The 17749-nt window shown below is 49.1% G+C and overlaps 1 protein-coding gene across 1 annotated transcript in view; it reads right to left on the bottom strand.

Annotated features, from left to right (window-relative positions):
• LGR6 (leucine rich repeat containing G protein-coupled receptor 6) overlaps positions 1–17749 on the bottom strand; it is a 311458-nt gene that overhangs the window by 21926 nt on the left and 271783 nt on the right. The window contains exons 9-15 of the mRNA XM_019513794.1: positions 17495–17566; positions 16652–16720; positions 15466–15537; positions 12474–12539; positions 7297–7368; positions 4249–4320; positions 3082–3207 (exon numbers count right to left, since the gene is read on the bottom strand). Coding sequence (XP_019369339.1) covers positions 3082–3207; positions 4249–4320; positions 7297–7368; positions 12474–12539; positions 15466–15537; positions 16652–16720; positions 17495–17566 — 549 coding nt within the window. The remainder of the gene's footprint in view (positions 1–3081; positions 3208–4248; positions 4321–7296; positions 7369–12473; positions 12540–15465; positions 15538–16651; positions 16721–17494; positions 17567–17749) is intronic.

The raw sequence follows: 17749 nt of genomic DNA, 5'->3' as shown, positions 1-17749 counted from the left end.
TCAGGGCAGCTGGTCCCCCCCATGGTCCCCTCCCCCCTCTCCCAGCTCCCCCTCCCCTGCCCCTAGTATTTACCAGCTCGGAGTCAGCTGCAGCTCCCCGCTGCAGCCGCCGGGGACTGCCCGAATCATCAAACCCCTCCGAATCTTTGCCCAAGATTTGGAGAGCTTTGAATTGATTTGGACCTTTTAATTGGTCCCCTGATTCGATTCGAATTTGGAGATTCGGTCACCGAATCTCCTCCCAATCAAATCGGCACCCGAAGCTTCGCACAGCCCTACCTTTCAGTGCTTCAAGCAGCTTCTGGGTACTTCTGAAAATACCACTTGGGAGCCCATGTCTCTCCCCTGCTTTATTTTTAGTGACCAGCCTAGTGGGCTCTTAGACAAGACGGTATCACCAAATGTCAGCTTTGTAACTCAGAGGGGAGTGCCCACCTGGCACTAGAGCCCCTGGTGGGGGCCCACATACTTACAGCTGCACCACCCCAAGCTCTCAAGATCAGAGATTATGCTCCTTACTTTTACTGAGACAGAAAAATTGTTATCCAACAAATGGATGGCTCCAAAAAAACCCCAAAAAACTCTGAGGATTTTGTGGCTAGGTGCCTAATGGTGCAGTTACTAGGCACTCTTAAAGAAAGGCTACTTCAAGGCTAGGCACACTGGAAAGTGTCCTCTTTACTACAGGACATCAGGCTAGAATAAGAAGGCCAGATTCTGTGCAAAGTCTGATGCTCCTCTCACACTAAGCTACTCTCTGCCAATACACTGAGGAAACCTAGATATGTTTTCTCAACTCCAGTTGATTTAACAGCTCATTGTTCTTTACTCCAAAGGTGTTAACAGTGGTCTCTCCTTTTAAATGGGCTTCATGTTTCACTAATCAAAGCTAACCTTTCCTGGGGCAATTTTGTTGTCTGCTAGCTACTTATGCTCTCTCTCCTACTTTACAGCCTTGGAGACTCTAGCTGTTCTCAAAATCCTAGCTCTACCCATGGAAACCATTTTTCAGCAGCAGCTAGGGTTTCAGCTTCAGTTAAGCAGGAAAGGGAGGGCAAGTCATCTGAACAGTTAGCCTCTTTTCTGCTCTATGCAACCATAACCCTGGAAAAATCTTTTTTCTTTGTTTTGCTTTTCAAAAATGAAGTGTGTATTATTCTGGGGACTGTTATATGTGAGGAAATATGGCATATCTTGTATCATAAGATTAATTAAACAGCAGCTGAATATCATCAGGGTGAAATATCAGCACCCTCAGCCTGAAATTGCTTCCCCCCCCCAGCAAATGCAGCAAACTCTGGCTTGGTTGCTGGAAGTCTGTAAACCCTGCCTATTGAGTCAAGCCAGCCTCTAGTTTTCCAGGCAATTAAGATCTTCTGGTGTTCTGACAGGATTAGTAAATCTGGTGAAACTCTATATCCTAAAAATATGCTTTTGTTTTAAGTTACCAAACATTTCTGGATGACCCCAGGGAAGCTATGGGAACTCTGTATACAGACCTGCTTCCTGCTCTAAACTCTACATTAAATCCTATTATTGAAAGGTGGGAAGAAAGTGCAGATCCGTGTATATGGTTAAGAACTATTACCAGACGATTCCTTCACAGAGGGAAGCTTTTAAGCTTGAGGTGCATCTGGCACCCAGGCCCCGAAGTTCTAGAGGGTTCAGATGGTGCAAGGCCACCTTCCTATGCGTCACAGTGGTGCCAATCCAAACCTTCGCCACTGAAATTGAGAGACTTACAGTTCTGCAAGTGACAACTGAATTTGGCCCAATATCATTGAATTGCTTAACATGAAATATCAGGATCGGATGTGCTAAGCCCTCCAGTTGTCTGGGATCCTCTGCCACTTGGCAAAGGGACAAAGCCAAGCACAGCCTTTGGGACTGGATAGATTTCAACAGCCACTTAAAGTTTTTCCCACCAGCCTGTGAGCTGCTTGGACCGGTGTTTTCAACTGTGGTCTTGGATCTACTTGAGATATTCTGGGCCTGATTTTCAAAGGGCTTGGGTATACCACTGTGGCAGCAGGTCCTGATGTGGGAGGTCCAAGCATGCCCTGCCCACACTTTGCCCACCCATGTTTCCAGGCACTCTCCAAATGGGAAATGCACCCATGAGACTGCTCAGCCTCTTCTCTCCTTGGCTGTTCCTGAGCCCTCAGTTTCCAATGCCCCTTAGTGCAGCTGCTGGAAACAGGCTGGGAGCACCTTTATAGGCAACCATTCAGGTCTGGAGCATGCCTGTGTGTGCAGGTGTACAGGGCACAAGAGAAGTATGCTTGGGCCCACCAATGCTGGGGATATTATGCCTCCTCAGCAGTGCTGACCAGCACAGAGATGCAGAGCCCCAAAGCTACAATTGAAGTGGGCAGGAACTCTGAGGTGTGCATATGTTTGAAAATATGTGCACACCCAAACACTGACATCCCAAAACAGGGGCTACTTTGAAATACCAGCCTTCCCCTTTGCGTGAAAACTGATGCAGCAACACCATTGCTCACTCAGCATCGGGCACAAGGATGCAGCACCAAGAGCCCTCTGCTAATATAGGTGTCGATAAGCCAGTGCTCCCAGTGAAGCAGTGGACTCTGGGCCTCCTACAGCATTGTCTTGCTTAACTGCTTAATTTGACCCCTTTGGGCTTGTCATTAATCCATAGCAGACAGGACGCGGCCACACAAACAGAGTTTACTGAAGGAAAGCTGGATGTCATTAGCTGGGACTGGCTTCTGAGAATGTTTTCCATTCAGAGAAGCCCTGGGCTCGGGCCCCCTGCTTCATGAGCTCTGCTTATGTGTTTGTTTGGGGGATGGGAGCAATGGGATGTTAAGTGGAACATCACTTTCCCATGGAAGGCTCTTAATGATGGATGGGATGTTAGCACAAGGCCAGACTTATCCAACCTGCTGGCCTGGAGGAATGGCAGGAAAACATCCAGTAAACATGGAGAACAGGCGACTGATTGAAATAAATAAAGGCCATGTGGAAAGACATCTGTATAGAAGGATAAAGGTTAACTGGGACCTGGAGGGACTGAGTGCCAACCAGGCAGTGACCAAACCAAGTGCCACTCCATACCTCATTTTGGGGAAACTTTCCTTGGTGAAGGGCTCAGATAGTGCAGGGTTGCCTTGGAGCTTCAGATGGGTTAGGCCACCCAAACCATCCAGTGGCAAGGTGACCAGCTGGTTGTCAGTCAAGTCTCTATTATATGAAAGGGAAGGAGAAACAGGCAGTGTTAGGGTTAACTGAGGTAGATTAACTGAGAGACTGGATGGTTTTGTATATGGCCTTGCTGTATTTACCCGACTGGTGTCTAATATACGATGCTATGATGTCAATGATTTGAATCGCTGCACAATGCTAACTGCGAGCTGGTCTCATTTTGGTGATGAATGAAATGATACCACAGTCACTGTGGGCAGGGTGCCACTGTTGAAAGCTCAACTTTGGTGATCTCCTTCTCCCTCCCTGCCTTTATCAATCCAACCACCTATCCATCCTACCACCTCTCTATATCTTGGTATGCCATGTTCCTCCTTCAATTAATCTGTCTTTTCCTCTCAATACACCTTATAATTGGGGGCCCTAACCCTTGTTACTGACTACTTGAGCAGCATGCTGCAGAGAGGTAGGCTGAAGAGCTATACGCTACTAATTAAAGTAGTCAATGAAGAATCACTGTCCCATTAGGGAAGGGGAGGAGCCAGGCAGAAATTATTAACAGATCTCCCAGCTGTGGAGTCAGTCTGGCCCAGGCTGGTCTTTGGGAAGGAGATTTTTTCAAGACAGGAGGGTCTAGGGACAGCAAGTGAAAGTCCTAAGTGAAAGGCAAGTTGCTTGTTCTCCCCACCCCACCCTCTGCCCCGAATCTGTTCACCCATAAGGCATGGGGTGGCTTTCAGGAGAGTAGGGAGGTTCCTGTGGGCATCTGGAGAAGGTAGTGTGAAACTGGTTGTTGATTTGGGGTTGACTTGAAGCCCTGAGGACTGGGAAGAAAACCCAACTGAGGGTAGAGGCTCCTGCTCAAGCACTGGAATTACTTAAAGCCTGGGCTAGACTGAGCTGGCTCGATGGTGAGCAGAGTGCAACGAGACACCTGAGATGGCACTGGTCATCTGAGGGCTGAGCACCATGTCATTGTCTTCTATCTCTGTAGACTTTGGCAGCTCAGTGAGTGAATCTGGAGCCCCCACATGCATGCTTTCTTTGCTCCTCTGCAAAAAGACTAACAATACAACTTACAGCTTGGTGAGTGAGTGGAGGGTCACAAAGGCCTCAGGATGGATGAAGTGGATGCAATTCCAGCTTAGGTCTCTGGAAGGCAAATACAAGGCAATGATGGTGACTGCGCAGAACTGCAAGGGCCTGTGAGTAGGAACGTATCTAGACAGAAAGGTTGAGGCATCGCATGCAGACGCTCCCTCCTACTACCTATGGCTGAGCTCTACAAGTTCTCACTGAGCCCCTGGGAAGACACATTTCCTGTAAGGAAGGCTGGGCTCTCAGCAACTCTGTACATATCCCTTGTACAGTCCCCTGAGGTCCCTTTGCCTTCCCGTTCATTTTCTATTCCCCACCCCCTCCGTCCCACCTCAATATGATGTCCCTTCTAAATCCCTCCCTGCTTCTTTCCTCTGACTGTCTCCCAGCTTTTGGGACTCTAAGCCCAGCTTCTCACAACCAGGCCCTGTCAGCTTAGATCAGGTTGTGAAACATGACCCATGGGCTAGATTTGAAGCTGTTTCATCCAGCCCAGCGGGCTCCTAGAGGGGCCAGGAAGTTGAGGGCTGGGTGAGTGAGGATATGGGGCCTGTCATTGAATTCCCAGCTATAGAGCCACAATGGGCATGCATATTGTTGGGGGGGTGAGGGCAGCAGCAGCTGCATTAATCCCCATGCCACTCTGTCACCGGACCCAGATCCAGCATGCAAGGAGACCTATGGTCCTGATAAGGCCTGGGGATGCAAGTGAGCTTGATGCACCTGGGTTTGATGGAAGTGTGACAACGGCATAGCTTCCCTCATTGGGCTTTTCAGCTAAGATCAACTATTCAGCCCTGAAGAAAGATCTTTCCCCATTTGGGTCTATTTTTGCAAGTTTAGAGACTTTTGCATTACGATGTCTAAACTCTTGAGCACTGTGCAGGTCTTGGCTTTCCCCTACAGTCAGAATAATAGGCTTTTGAGCCAAGCACTTTCCCCTTCTAGTGCACACGTGGTGAGGGGAGGCACTCAGCCTTGTGTTTGCATAGGCAGTTGGGGCCAGAGCCTGTGTGCAGGTAAGGCAAATGTACATGAAGGGATGCAACATGCATGTAGCTGTGTCCATATGTGTGTCTGTGTGTGCTTAGTAGGCATTGCATATAGGATGTTCAAATTTGTGACTTCTTAATGTGTGTAATGACTATGTATAGTGTGTAAAGTGTAGCTGGTGAGTGTCATCTGAAGTGTGTGTATTTTTGTGGAGGGTATAATCAGTGTGTGAATAGGATCAGTTAGTATGAATAGTTTGTAGTGTGTGTAATGATTGTATGCCAGGGTGTGGGCAGAGCACGTGGCTTGTAACATGTACATTTGTGGTTAATGTGTGCTGTGTGTAATACATGTTCAGGGTTCATAGTTTCTGTGGTGGTGTGCATGTTTGCATGTAGGGGCTATGGGTGTTGGATGTGGTTAGGAGGTGAAACATGTATGCACTGTCTGTTGCAGATATGTTCAATGTGTATTCTCTGCACAGTGCTACAGTTTAGTCCCATACAATGCCATTATCAGCATTATATAGGAAAATTTTGGACATTTTTTTGTGTACCAGATCAAATTGGCCAGATCAGTTCCGAATCCTTTGAAGCATTCAAAAACCTTATGTGGCCCTCCTACCAGCAACTATCCTCCATGCTTCAGATACTTCCAAATCCTTTGGCAGACATCCTGCTTGCAGGCTCAAGCCTGGAGATTTGGGGTTTGGATGCCCCTGAGTTTCGCTTGCCCTCAGCCATATGGCCACATGAGCAAGCCGGGGAGGAGTCTCTCATTTCCATAAACTTGGCATGCAGCTGAGATCCTCTCACCGGAAGCCGGCCAACGGGAAGCTAACTATGAGGCTCTTGTAGGTAGTCCTTTCCGCATGCAGGCAGGGATGCATCCTTCACTACATGGTGCCATTTTAACTGCATTTCAGCTTGGGTATCAAACCAGCAGCATCCCTTTAAGCTGCGTGCGTGCACGGCTGTGCACAATTAAAAAAGCATGCCGCGTAATAACTTTTTAATGCCAGGCACACAGTGGCGTACTGACCAGGGGGGTGGGGGGGAAGGTAGGCGGCCATGGCCCCCTGGGCACCAGCCTGGGGGGGATGCTCAGGGCTGTAGCAAGAGGCCACTAATGCTCCCCCCCCGGCCACTGCCAGCTTTGTGTCCAGTCACTCCTCACCCGCCCCAACCTGACCACAGGCTGTTGCAGGAGGGGGGAGGGGTGGGCACACAGAGATACCCGCAGACTCCCAGCCAGGATTGCTCACAAATCACTAAACCTTAGAAGGAACATTGCAGACCAGTGCAGTGACTACACTTGATCTTAGCCCACAAGAAGCCTATTGGCTTTTTTCTTAAAAAAAAAAAAAATGTTTCATGTCCCAAGCCAAATCAGCCAAATCCATTCCAAATCCATGAGTCATTCAAGAACCATATGTGGCCCTACTACTGGCAAACATCCTCCACCCCTGCCTGGGGCTTCTGATGCTTTCAAATCCTTTGGCTGGCATCCCACATGCAGGCTGAAGTCTGGAGGCTTGGGGTTTGTATGCTTCCAAGTTTTGCTTACTCTCAGCCGTATGGCCACAGGAGCAAGCTAAGGAGGAGTCGCCCATTTCCATAAAGTTGGTGTAAAGCCAAGATCTTCCCACTGGAAGTGAAAGTGGGAGGCTAACTATGCCTTACCTCAGTCAAGGTGCTACCCCCTGCCAAGAAAGTGCTTTTCCCCTGCAACTAGGAAAACCACCTTAGTGGTCATGGTATTTTCCCTGCTGGGTAAACCGATCAGCATGACCAGCCTGTCAGCTATTTGCATGGAGCAGGTGTCACCGGAGCAAAGGGGGTTTTGTTGTCTATCTCTTTTCATAGGGTGAGGTATGGTCTGGACCTGAAAGCTTAATGATACAGACAGCTCAGCTAGGACTATGTTAGCATGGTCAGGGCACCCTGCATCAATCTGGCAGTGTGCCCAGGGCTCCCTTTTCCCCACAACAAAGATCCAAGCCATTCTCAGTGCCAACTGAGCCCAAACTATACTTACATGGAGCGCAAGGCCATTAACTGCCCAAAGGTGTCTGCTCTGATTTCACGGACCCTATTGTGCTGGAGGCCGCTGAAAAGACAGAGAGGCTGGTGTGAGAGGTTCTTAAGGCAGTATTCTTACTCTGCCGGGCTCCCTGCCCCCCTGGCAGCAGAACAAAGTGCCGCCGCAGCGGAAGTCGCTGCCAGTTGAGCTCATAAAACCTGCTCTTATTTCAAGGGGTAAGTGGGTCAAGAAACAAAGCAACCTAATGCCGAGAGCCCTCTCTGTTTCTGCGTGCAACTTTGGGGCTCAGACAGTGTCCCCTTCCACACCCTCGCTGCACTGCAAAGCGTTATTTGCCTGGGACAGTAAAAGGCTCCAATGTTCCCCAGCCCTTCTGGGTAGCTGCCTCCCTTCTATGCTGCACCTCACTCCAGAGCACAGGAGTGATCCACTGCACTGCAAGGTCTCCGGTCTTGGAGTCAGGAATGGCCCTTTACTAGAGGCAGGGGTTGTGCCTGCCACTTGCACGAAAGGTGTGAGAGAGAGTGCAAGGAGCAGGCAGAGCCCACAATTGCTGGGGAGGGGCAGCAGCATTTCTATTCAGGCAGGGCTGAGAGAGTCAATTGACCTCATGGCTCATTATCATCGCCCTAATTCCTGCTAATCTCTCTATTCCACAAGCATTAATGACCCCCTCTCCTTTTGGATGGGATGGAGGTTCCACTATTCATAGATTCATAGAAGTTAGGGGCTGGAAGGGACCTCAGGGATCATCAGGTCCAGCCTCCCGGCTCAAGGCAGGAAAGACCGCTGAGGTCAGATGACTACAGCAAGGTAAGTGTCCTGTCATCTTTTGAAGATCCCTGGGGAAGGTGATTGTGCCACCTCTGGGGGTGGGGGAGTCTATTCCAGGCTTTGGACACACAAACTGTAAAGTTTTTCCTAATGTCTAATCTGAACTGATGCTCTATTAGTTTATGATCGTTCTTCCTAGTCTTCCCCTGAGTTACCTTGGTGAACAGGTGTTCTCCTAGCCCCTTATATACTTAAAGGCTACCACCAAGTCCCCTGAGTCTTCTCTTCTCCAGGCTGAACAGTCCTAAGTCCCTCAGCCTCTCCTCGTATAGTCTGTTCTCCAGACCTCTAGTCATTCATGTGGCCCTCCTTTGGACTCCTTCCAGCTTCTCCACATCCCTCTTGAACTACAGTACCCAGAAGTGGACACAGTACTCCAGCTGTGGTCTCACCAATGCGGACCGGAGTGGGAGGATAACATCCTTAGTTTTGCTTGCGATGCATTGGTTGATGCATGCCAGAGTGTTGTTCGGTTTGCCGGCTCTAGCATCACACTGGTGGCTCATGTTCATTTTATGGTCAATTGTGACCCTCCAGGTCTCTTTCAGTTGTGGTGCTGACTAATGTAGCAGCACTTTGCATTTTTCAGTGTTAAACATCATCAGGTTTAGATCTGCCCATTTTACAAGCCTGTCCAGGTCAGCCTGTATCCTCAACCTGTCTTTTAGCGTGACCGCACTTCCCCATAACTTGGTGTCATCCTCAAACTTTGCTAGTATGCTTTCCACACCCGTGTTCAAATCATTGATGAATATGTTGAAAAGCACTGGTCCGAGTACTGAGCCTTGAGGGACACCACTGGTCACCTTTCTCCATGTCTATTCGGTTCTATTAACACTCTCTGGGTCCGACCTTGGAGCCAGTTTCCTAGCCACCAGACTGTTAAATTGTTGAGGTTGCAGCTTGCCAATTTTACCATTAGGACATCATGGGAAACCAAGTCAAAGGCCTTTTTGAAATCCAAGTATACGATGTCGACCTCATCTCCCTTATCTAGGTGGCGAGTTTCCCGATCATAGAAGGAGATGAGACTGGTCAGGCATGACCTGTCTGCAACAAAGCCATGTTGGCTGTCATTTAGAATAATGCTTTCTGTTAGCCTATCAGTAATGGATTCTTTGATAGATTTTCCCAGGGACTGAGGTCAAACTGATCAGCCTATAATTCCCTGGGTCTACCTTCCTTCCTTTTTTTGAAGACAGGCACTATATTGGCCCTCTTTCAGTCTTCTGGGGCCTAACTCAAGTACCATGAGTTCTTGAATAGTTTTGTCATTGGTCATGTGATGACGTCAGCCAGTTCTTTCAGCACCCTTGGGTGCAGTTTATCGGGACCTGCTGACTTGTAGATATGCAGCCTCTCTAGCTATTTCCTCACAAGATCTTCACTGATAGGAAGGTGATCACCCACACTGTGTGCATCCAGCTTTCTGTCTGGTAAGTTAATGTCTTTTGTCTGGTGGAATATCGATACAAAACATTAATTTAGGAGTTTGGTTTTCTCCTGAGTGTCAGTTGTCAGCTGTCCCATTGCATTCTTCAGGGGTCCTATATTTCCTTTTATTTTTTCCCTGCTTCCTACATATCTAAAGAAGGAATTTTTATTGTCTTTGATTTCTGTTGCCAGTTTGTATTTGGTTTCTGCCTTAGCTTTTCTAATCCAATCCCTACAGGTGTGGGCCATACCTGTGTACTGCTCCTTGAGGGTAATTCCCAGCTGCTATCTTTTATAGGCTTCTCTTTTGTTTTCAGGAGATCCAGAGGGGTCTCCCAGCCCTTTTGCTACCTTTCTTACCGTGTTCAAACCATCTTTTCTGCAGTTTTGCTGTCTGTTAACTGTTCCTGATAATCTCGATCTTATTTCACAGCCATGCAGCCTTTTCTTTTTTTTAGCTCTAGCTAAAAACATTAACTTGTATAGAAATGACTGATAGTGAAGGAAGTATTAAAGGTCCTGCCAAAAAGTTCAAGAAGGCTAGAACTCATTTTTATGGCTCCGAGTAAGAGAAATGCATTTAACTATGATGCTTACAGGACAAATGACGCTATCTTTTGTCTATTTTTGCCTAGTTTGTTGTGTGTGTTTAGGTTTATATTTTTTCAGTTTAAGATCAGAGCAAAAACTAATGTAACGATTAGAATGTGCACCAATTTGCTAGATTATATAGTGCTACCCCCACCCTATTAGTAAAGCTTCTAGTTTCTTTTTAACTGGAGAAAAATGTGTTGTATTATATGCGATGGGGTGCAGATGATGTGGCACGTCACCTTGAAAATCCTAGATCTGCCTATGGCTAGGAACAGAATGTATGTTAAACTTAAATTGTGGAGAACAGCTCCATGGCAAGTTGCTAAATTACTTGACTAAATCTGCAGCTACAGAACCAGAGAACACAGGGCAACTTCAGTGGGATGCAGATGTGTAACTCCCATTTGGCAATCCTAGCCTTCGATAACACAATGATAAGTGACCTACTAACTAGGGCTGTGCAAGGCTTCGGACAGAGCTTCAGAGCCAGAGAAGCTTCGGATGCTTTGGGGTCTGAAGCAGCACATCCAGGTCGAAGCGCTGCCTCATTTGGCTTCCCGAAATTCTTCGGAGCCTCCTTGGAGATCTGGCCATCGGGTATAATGGGGAAACAATAAAATACCTATAACTTTGTTGTTTTTTGTCTGATTTGGATGAAATTTTCAGGGACGGTAGACTATGCAGAGAGGTGAAGCCTGCCAAGTCTCAAGAAGATTGGTACAGTGGTGTGGGGGAAACAGCACCCCTAATTCTTGAAAGCAAAACTCATGTCACATCTAGGCGTTACAACATAGTGGGGTGAAAACTGCAGGGCTGGTAGCTCTTACTGAGGCCACAAAACCTGCCAAGTTTCAAGAAGAGCGGTGCAGGGGTTTGGGGGGAACTACCCCGCAAGCTGTGGACAAGCACAACTCGTGCCATGGGTGCTGTGGGACTGACTATGTCTGTCTTGGGGTGGGGAGGGGAGACAGGGCTGCAGACCTGGCTGCTGAGCTGCTGTGTTCCCAGTTACCAATCAATCACTCATGATTCACTCCAGGACCAGGGACTCGGGGACCAGCTCAATGCACAGGACCTAGCTACTACATCACGACTTAACGAGCATCAATGAGCACCTACAACACCAGGCTAAGGAGAGGAAAGAATCAATACAGACAGTCAACTGCCCCAGGACAGACACAGTCTTGGTAGGAGTTTTGCCTGTCAGCAGCTAGGGGTGCAGGGCCCCAGAGCCCCCTGCACTGATCTCCTCCACAGCTGGCAGGTGTCACAGCAGGGGCCACGACCCCTGCAGCTGTCACCCCACTGTGCCTTAGCACACGCAGGGTCACCCATGGCATGACTTGTGCTTGTCCACAGCTTGAGGGGCAGTTCCCCCCAAACTCCTGCACTGATCTCCTTGAAACTTGGCAGGCTTTGTGGCATCAGTAAGAGCTCCCAGCCCTGCAGTTTTTATCCCCCTGTGGTGCGACACACAGCCATGACATGAGTGTGGCTTTCAAGAATTTGGGGTACAGTGCCCCCCGACCCCTGCATGGATGTCCTTGAAACTTGGCAGGTTTCATGCTCTCAGCAGAGGCTACCATCCCTGCATGTTTCATCCAAATCAGACAAGAAACAACAAAGTTATAGATATTTCATCAACTCCCCATTATACCCTATGGCCGGATCTCCAAGGCAGCTCCAAAGCTTTGGCCGGATTGAGGTGGAAACCCGGTCCCCAGCTCCAGATCAGATCACGGCCATCTGAAACAGCCAGATCCAAAGCCGGATGGATCTCTGCTGACTCGCACAGGCCTACTACTAACACCACAGGATAGATGACAATGGGGAATATCCAGAACCAAACTCCACATTAGGTTAAAGTAAAATCAGTGCAGTCCAGTCCTTCCTTTTACAGCGGGACTCTCTCAAGTAGAGGCTCTCAGGTTTAAGTCTTTTGTTTTCTCACAATGGGGTCCTGGTTCATTACTGGGATTCCTAAACACTACTCGAATACAAATAATAAATGAGAATCATTAATAAGTCCCATCTTCTGGAAGAGACTTGGCTCCACGTCAGGCCTCTTGCACTCACTTCACAGGTCCTCCATCCAATGTGAATGAAATGAACTTTTAACCCCCCTCTCCCCATAATTCCTATTCCATTCAAGTTCTAGCAAAGGCCTGGCTGCATTTTTGTGTCCTAGGAACTGGATCTCCCATTGCTTGCTCAATCCCTTGGGGTACCTTGGAGCCAAGATCATGTCTGTCACCAAGCGGGCCCCCAACTGCAAACCAAGCCATGAGTGAGGGATTGTCTTTACTCACATTTCTTCTAGCTGCTGACACCTGTGGAAACTGGGCAGCTCTTCTATTTGGTTGTGAGAGAGTTCACTGTTGGGGAAGGCACATGACAGAAATGTCAGGAGATTAAATGCATAGCTAGCTCTCTTGGGAAGGAGATAGCACTGGGGAGGGGAGCAGCCTGACTTTAGGCCATGCAGCTGGGGAAAGTGGGAAACCCCCGGGAAGAAGAATATGTGTTCAGCACGCACCTGATGCTTGGCACCAACTTCCTCATTCATTTCCTTACAGAGTGATTTCCTTGCATTAGTCATGGAGTGCTCAGGATCTCACCTGCTAATCTGGCCTCAGTGCAGCTCTGTCCATCATAGGTGACAAACCCTGCTCCTGGTACAGCTAGAATTTGCTTTTTTAGGGTCAGGATCACAAAGCCCACTCCATCCAGCCCCTGTCTTAGCACCAGAGACAGCTGCAAAATCTGTCAGTGCTTCCTTGCTTACATCAAGCCTTGTGTCTGCATAGGCAGAGCAGTTATGCATGTCAAGGCTCCCCTCCAGGACCTGTGCGTAGATTTGCAGCCCTCAGGAGCAAACCAGTTTCTGATGCCTGGGGAGGTTTTCGTGCAGCCGTGTGCCTGTCCTTCTTCCTGGGACTGCACTTGTCAATCTGTACCACCAGACTGATTTCTATTCCTTGCCCATCTCTGGCACTCTCCTGGCTTCCTCCCCAGGTCGAGGGCAGGGCACACTGGGAGCTGATATGGGCTGTCTCTGCTTGTGGGGACATCTCCCACATATGCAGATGATGTTCAAAAAATGACTGCCTGAAGCCCTTGATCTTTCATCTGCGGCCTGCCCTGAGCTGAGCAGTGTTTCTCACCACTGCCAAATCCCCAGGAACATACTTACTACTTATTCTTTATACTTCTCTGATACCTTCTATATGAGGATCTTAAAGCACCTAAATAGGTGTGTAGTTAATATTTGTAGGCATGTACAGGTGAGGAAACCAGGGCACAGGCAAGTTACATGACCTGTCCAAGGACACATAGTCAGTGGCAGAGCCCAAGGCTCCTTCTGCCTAGAGGACATAATTCCCAGCTCACCTACAGGCTTCCTGTATGATCTTAAACCAGCCTTTTAACTGTTCTCTGCCTTGGACCCCAAGGTGTGAAACAGTGATAACAGTCCTTCCCTGCCTGCTAGGATAAGGGTGCTGAGGATAAACACCGCAGAGATTTGGAGATGTCCCCAGGCAGATGGCCTTACACAGTGAACTGAGGCCAAAAGCCTAACACTGAGTGCAGGAGCTTGGGAAAGACTGAGTTCCTGCTGCATCACAGAAGATATAGTCCAGTCAGAGATCTTTGCCCATTGATGAGAATGGGAAGATGAGCCCTTGGCACCACAGTTCCTGTAAGGCCCCTTGGCAGGATGCTCCCATCCACAGTCTGCTGCTGACATTTTTCAGTTTTCACTTTTTTTGCCCAGAAGCTCTGTGGGGGCAGCAATAGGAGAAGGGAGACATGTCCCAACAAGCTCTCATGACAAACATGTTTGACAAAAGGAAAGGTTGAAGGACTCCCCCCTCCCATTGATACTGGCATCATTCTGTTGATACTAGTGGAGTCCTGATTTACAGTAGGATTAGTAATGGGGGGGCGGGGGTCCAGGCCCAAGAGACTTGTTCGCAATAGGGTGAGTGAGAGAGGAATTAGGCCCACTGTGAACAAAGGGGACCCCCTAATAGCCATTGCTGTGTTGCAGGTGCACAATATAATCTCCCTTCCCCATAACTTGTGCTTGATGGAACCTGGGGAGAGGGGTTGGCTCTGGCCTTGTATGGGGGTAATCCCCTGTGCGAGACCCCTCTGTCCTGCACTTGGTGCGACATTCACACCTGTATAAAGCTGCCCTTCTGCCTGGGCAGTACTGGATACCCTTTCTACTCTTGTTGTCCAGTGGGGTGAATGATGCATAAGTACAGAGTGGGGAGACAAGAAGCTCACACGTGTGTATCAGCTACTGCCTCTGAGCCTAGTGGTGGCTCTTGTGGGGTGGGGGGGTGTTAATCAAACACCAGGGCAGCTGTGATTGTGATGAGAACTGCCTGGGTAGTTAGTACTCTGGATGAGAGAATTGCAGAATCATAGAAAAGTAGTACTAGAAGGGACCTCTGGAAGCCACCTAGTTCATCACCCTGGTCCAGACAGGATCATCCCTGTTTAAACCATCCCATACAAGTCCATCTAACCTATTCCTAAAACTGCACAATCCACCCTGTCACACAACCACAAGGCACATTGCACAAAGCGCCAAGAAAGTCCTAAACCAGGGGTGGGCAAAATGCGGCCCGGGGGCCAGATGCGGCCTGCCAGGCCATTCTATCCAGCCCATGGGGCCCCTAAAACATTTAGAAAATTAATATTTATATGCCCCTGGCTGCCTATCATGTAGCCCTCGATGGCTTGCCAAAACTCAGTAAGCGGCCCTCCACCCAAAATAGTTGCCCACCCCTGCCCGAAACTATCACAGGTAAAGCAGGGGGGACAAAGGCACGGTCAATGCCCTGCTGCTGCAAGGGTTGTTAATGTGCATTTGAAAGACCCAAGGAAGAAAATCACACTTCAACTAAAGAGGAAGGCAAACTCTGCCCACCCCACCCCCTCCTTGATGCTGACCTGACCAGCAAGAACTTCACACATCATACCCCTCTTTCTGGCATCCTTTCCCCTCCATAAAATTATCCCAGTCCCTTTTAATCTTCTTTTGTAACTGAGCTGGTTGTGGTGCTCTGGTTTGTTCTCTGGCAGCTGAGCACTGTCTTTCCCAGTATGCACCTGAAACACCTGGGACAAGTGTGCTGGGCAGCTACAGGGCACTTGTCCCAGCATGAGAGAGAGAGAGCTGCCTGTGTGCCCAGGGCCCTGGGAAGGGTCCTGCCAGGACCCTGGGCACTCTTTTGTATGCCACCTCTCCAAGGACCAAGCAGGATGGGGGGAGCATTTGTTACTCACAGGACTCGGAGGCTGGGTAGTTGCTGGCACATCCCTCTGGGAAGCAAATGAATCCCTGCCCGGGTCAAGGTCCTGGGAATGGAGACAAGAGATAATGGCTGGTATTACTGAGAAGTGGGCATGTAGAGAGCCTGTCACTGCCCCAGCCCTGCCTTCCAGTGCCAGGCAGGAGAGGACAGAGCAAACACAAGAAGAAAAGCATCACAGAAACTGAAGGTGACTTGGCAAGAAGAAGGCAATGGCTGCTGGGTGTTTGGAGAAGTGCGGTAGGAGGTGGCATTGGGGAGCAGGCAGTGGCACTGCCTTGTCATAGGCAAAGCTAGCATATGATCTCCTTAGAGACTGTGCAAAAAGGAGGACAGTGCCACTGCACTGATAAAGACATCCCCAGTAACCTGGTTTTCCTGCCAGGAAGATGGCATGGCTGGGAGAGCCTTAGGTGCTATTAGAGCTGCCATGAGGGAACATAGTGTCCTCCAGCACTTCCAAGAGGTTTCATAGAGTCAGCAGGGAGTTCACCAGTCCTCTCCTGTGACTGCGAGGGTCTTGCACTGAAGAGTCTGCCATGAGGTCCTGACCTCACCGAATGTACCAGCAGGCGAGCCGTGGCCAGCATGTTCCTGGGAAGGCTTGTCCTTGGGAATTGGGACTCCCGACTGCCCTAGGTAGGGGTGGGGGATGGGCAGGTCTTATGGTCAGAGCTGAGCCAAACCAAATATTGGAGGACTTGATCATGAGGTCAGTGAGCTCCAAACATGGCAGATTTTCTGCCTTTTGGGGTTTTTTTCTGGCTTTCTAGGCAGCAACTGGCAGTGCAGGTCCCTGGCAGTGAGGCAGCAGCACTGGCCCTGACTGGATGGAGATGGAATATAATTTCTGAAGGTCTCTTCTGTAGGGGGCTTTCTAGGCCAAGTGGGTTGGGGGTGCCCAAGAGACTTGATTAATGAGAGAGGAATAGAGAGCGCTGAGAGCAAAAGGGGAGCGGGGGTGCTCCCAGACAAGCTAGTTGGAGCAGATGCAGGAGCAAAATGGTTTAGAGAGGAGCTCAGTGATATGCAGCAGAGCCTCACATGGCTTTAAAGTCACTGCATAACAGAGTAAACCTGGCCTCCACTGAGGCTCTTCACAAGCCTGGAACCCCTTAGAGAAGGAACAGCACAAGGAACATGGTCGCAGGGAAACTCACAATATTTCTAGGCTGGTAGTTCCTTTAAGGTCTGGGAATTCTCTGATGTCTGTTGCTCCATTTAGGGACCTGGAGAGAAATAAGGACAAGCACAGGGGCAAGGTATGAGCTGTGGCCAGAGCAGCTGAAAGCAGCAAGGCCAGCTGCTGGAGCTTCTGAATCCACCTTCTCCCAAACACACTGACATCTCACTTTGCCCTGTGCAGCCAGAGTGGCTCAATTACGGTGCAGACTGGGATGAGTATCCCCTGGGATCCAAGCCTGGAGCTGCTGCTCTTGTTAACATGCCACTGCAGGGAGGCACTCACAGTATAATACAATATTGTGGGTCTGTTACACCATCCCTTTGCCCAAGAGGAAATATGCTTGCTCCAGTGGTCCTGTCAACAGTATTGCAACTGCTCAAATGGGCAGTGCTGGGCAGTGCTGCATAATGGTGCATGGCTAGGCCCAAGAGATTCAGTTAGTCATTAGGTATTTGCAGCTCAGTTGGGGCCCTCGTGGGAAGCTTATCTACAGCAGGTAAGAGTGGTATTTATCCAGTGAAAGGAGGGGTGTAAGCACTGGGAGCCTGACAGCTAGGTGATCAGTGAGAAGAGGGGCCCCTCTCAATGGCTGTCCTTCATTAAAGGGCATTTGCACCACGTGGCCTAAAGACACGGGGCTCATTTAGCATTGGTGGTCTGGGCTAGAAAAGCTGCACTGAGTTTCCCAGTGAGGGCACTGTCAGGTTCACAAGAACGATGATAGCAGCGGCAGGAAGGAGGCACCTACTCTCTGCTGGCCCCCAGGGTTCCAGTGCAAGCTCGGTTACCTTTTTAAGGACCTGATCGATGAACTTACAGGGTGTGCAGCTTTGGCAAGAACTGGAAAGTGGACTGTCCAACAAACTGGATAGGATTGCCATAAAAATGTCTGCAAAGGAGACAAATAGCCAGCTTAGATTATCCTGTGCAGACTGGAGGAAATGCTATTATTAGTTGAAAGCACCTGGAGTGAGGAATGAGCTTCTCACTGCAGTGCTGAGCCCACATGCTCCACATAATCCCTGCCTGCCCTCTAAGCCTACCCTCTGGCTGAGCTCTGGCAAATGGCAGC

Source organism: Gavialis gangeticus, unplaced genomic scaffold (genome assembly GCF_001723915.1).
Source record: "Gavialis gangeticus isolate Ggan-Ray unplaced genomic scaffold, GavGan_comp1, whole genome shotgun sequence".
Taxonomy (NCBI): domain Eukaryota; kingdom Metazoa; phylum Chordata; order Crocodylia; family Gavialidae; genus Gavialis; species Gavialis gangeticus.
The sequence above is the reverse complement of the archived record's forward strand: the minus strand, read 5'-3'. Positions and strand labels throughout refer to the sequence as shown.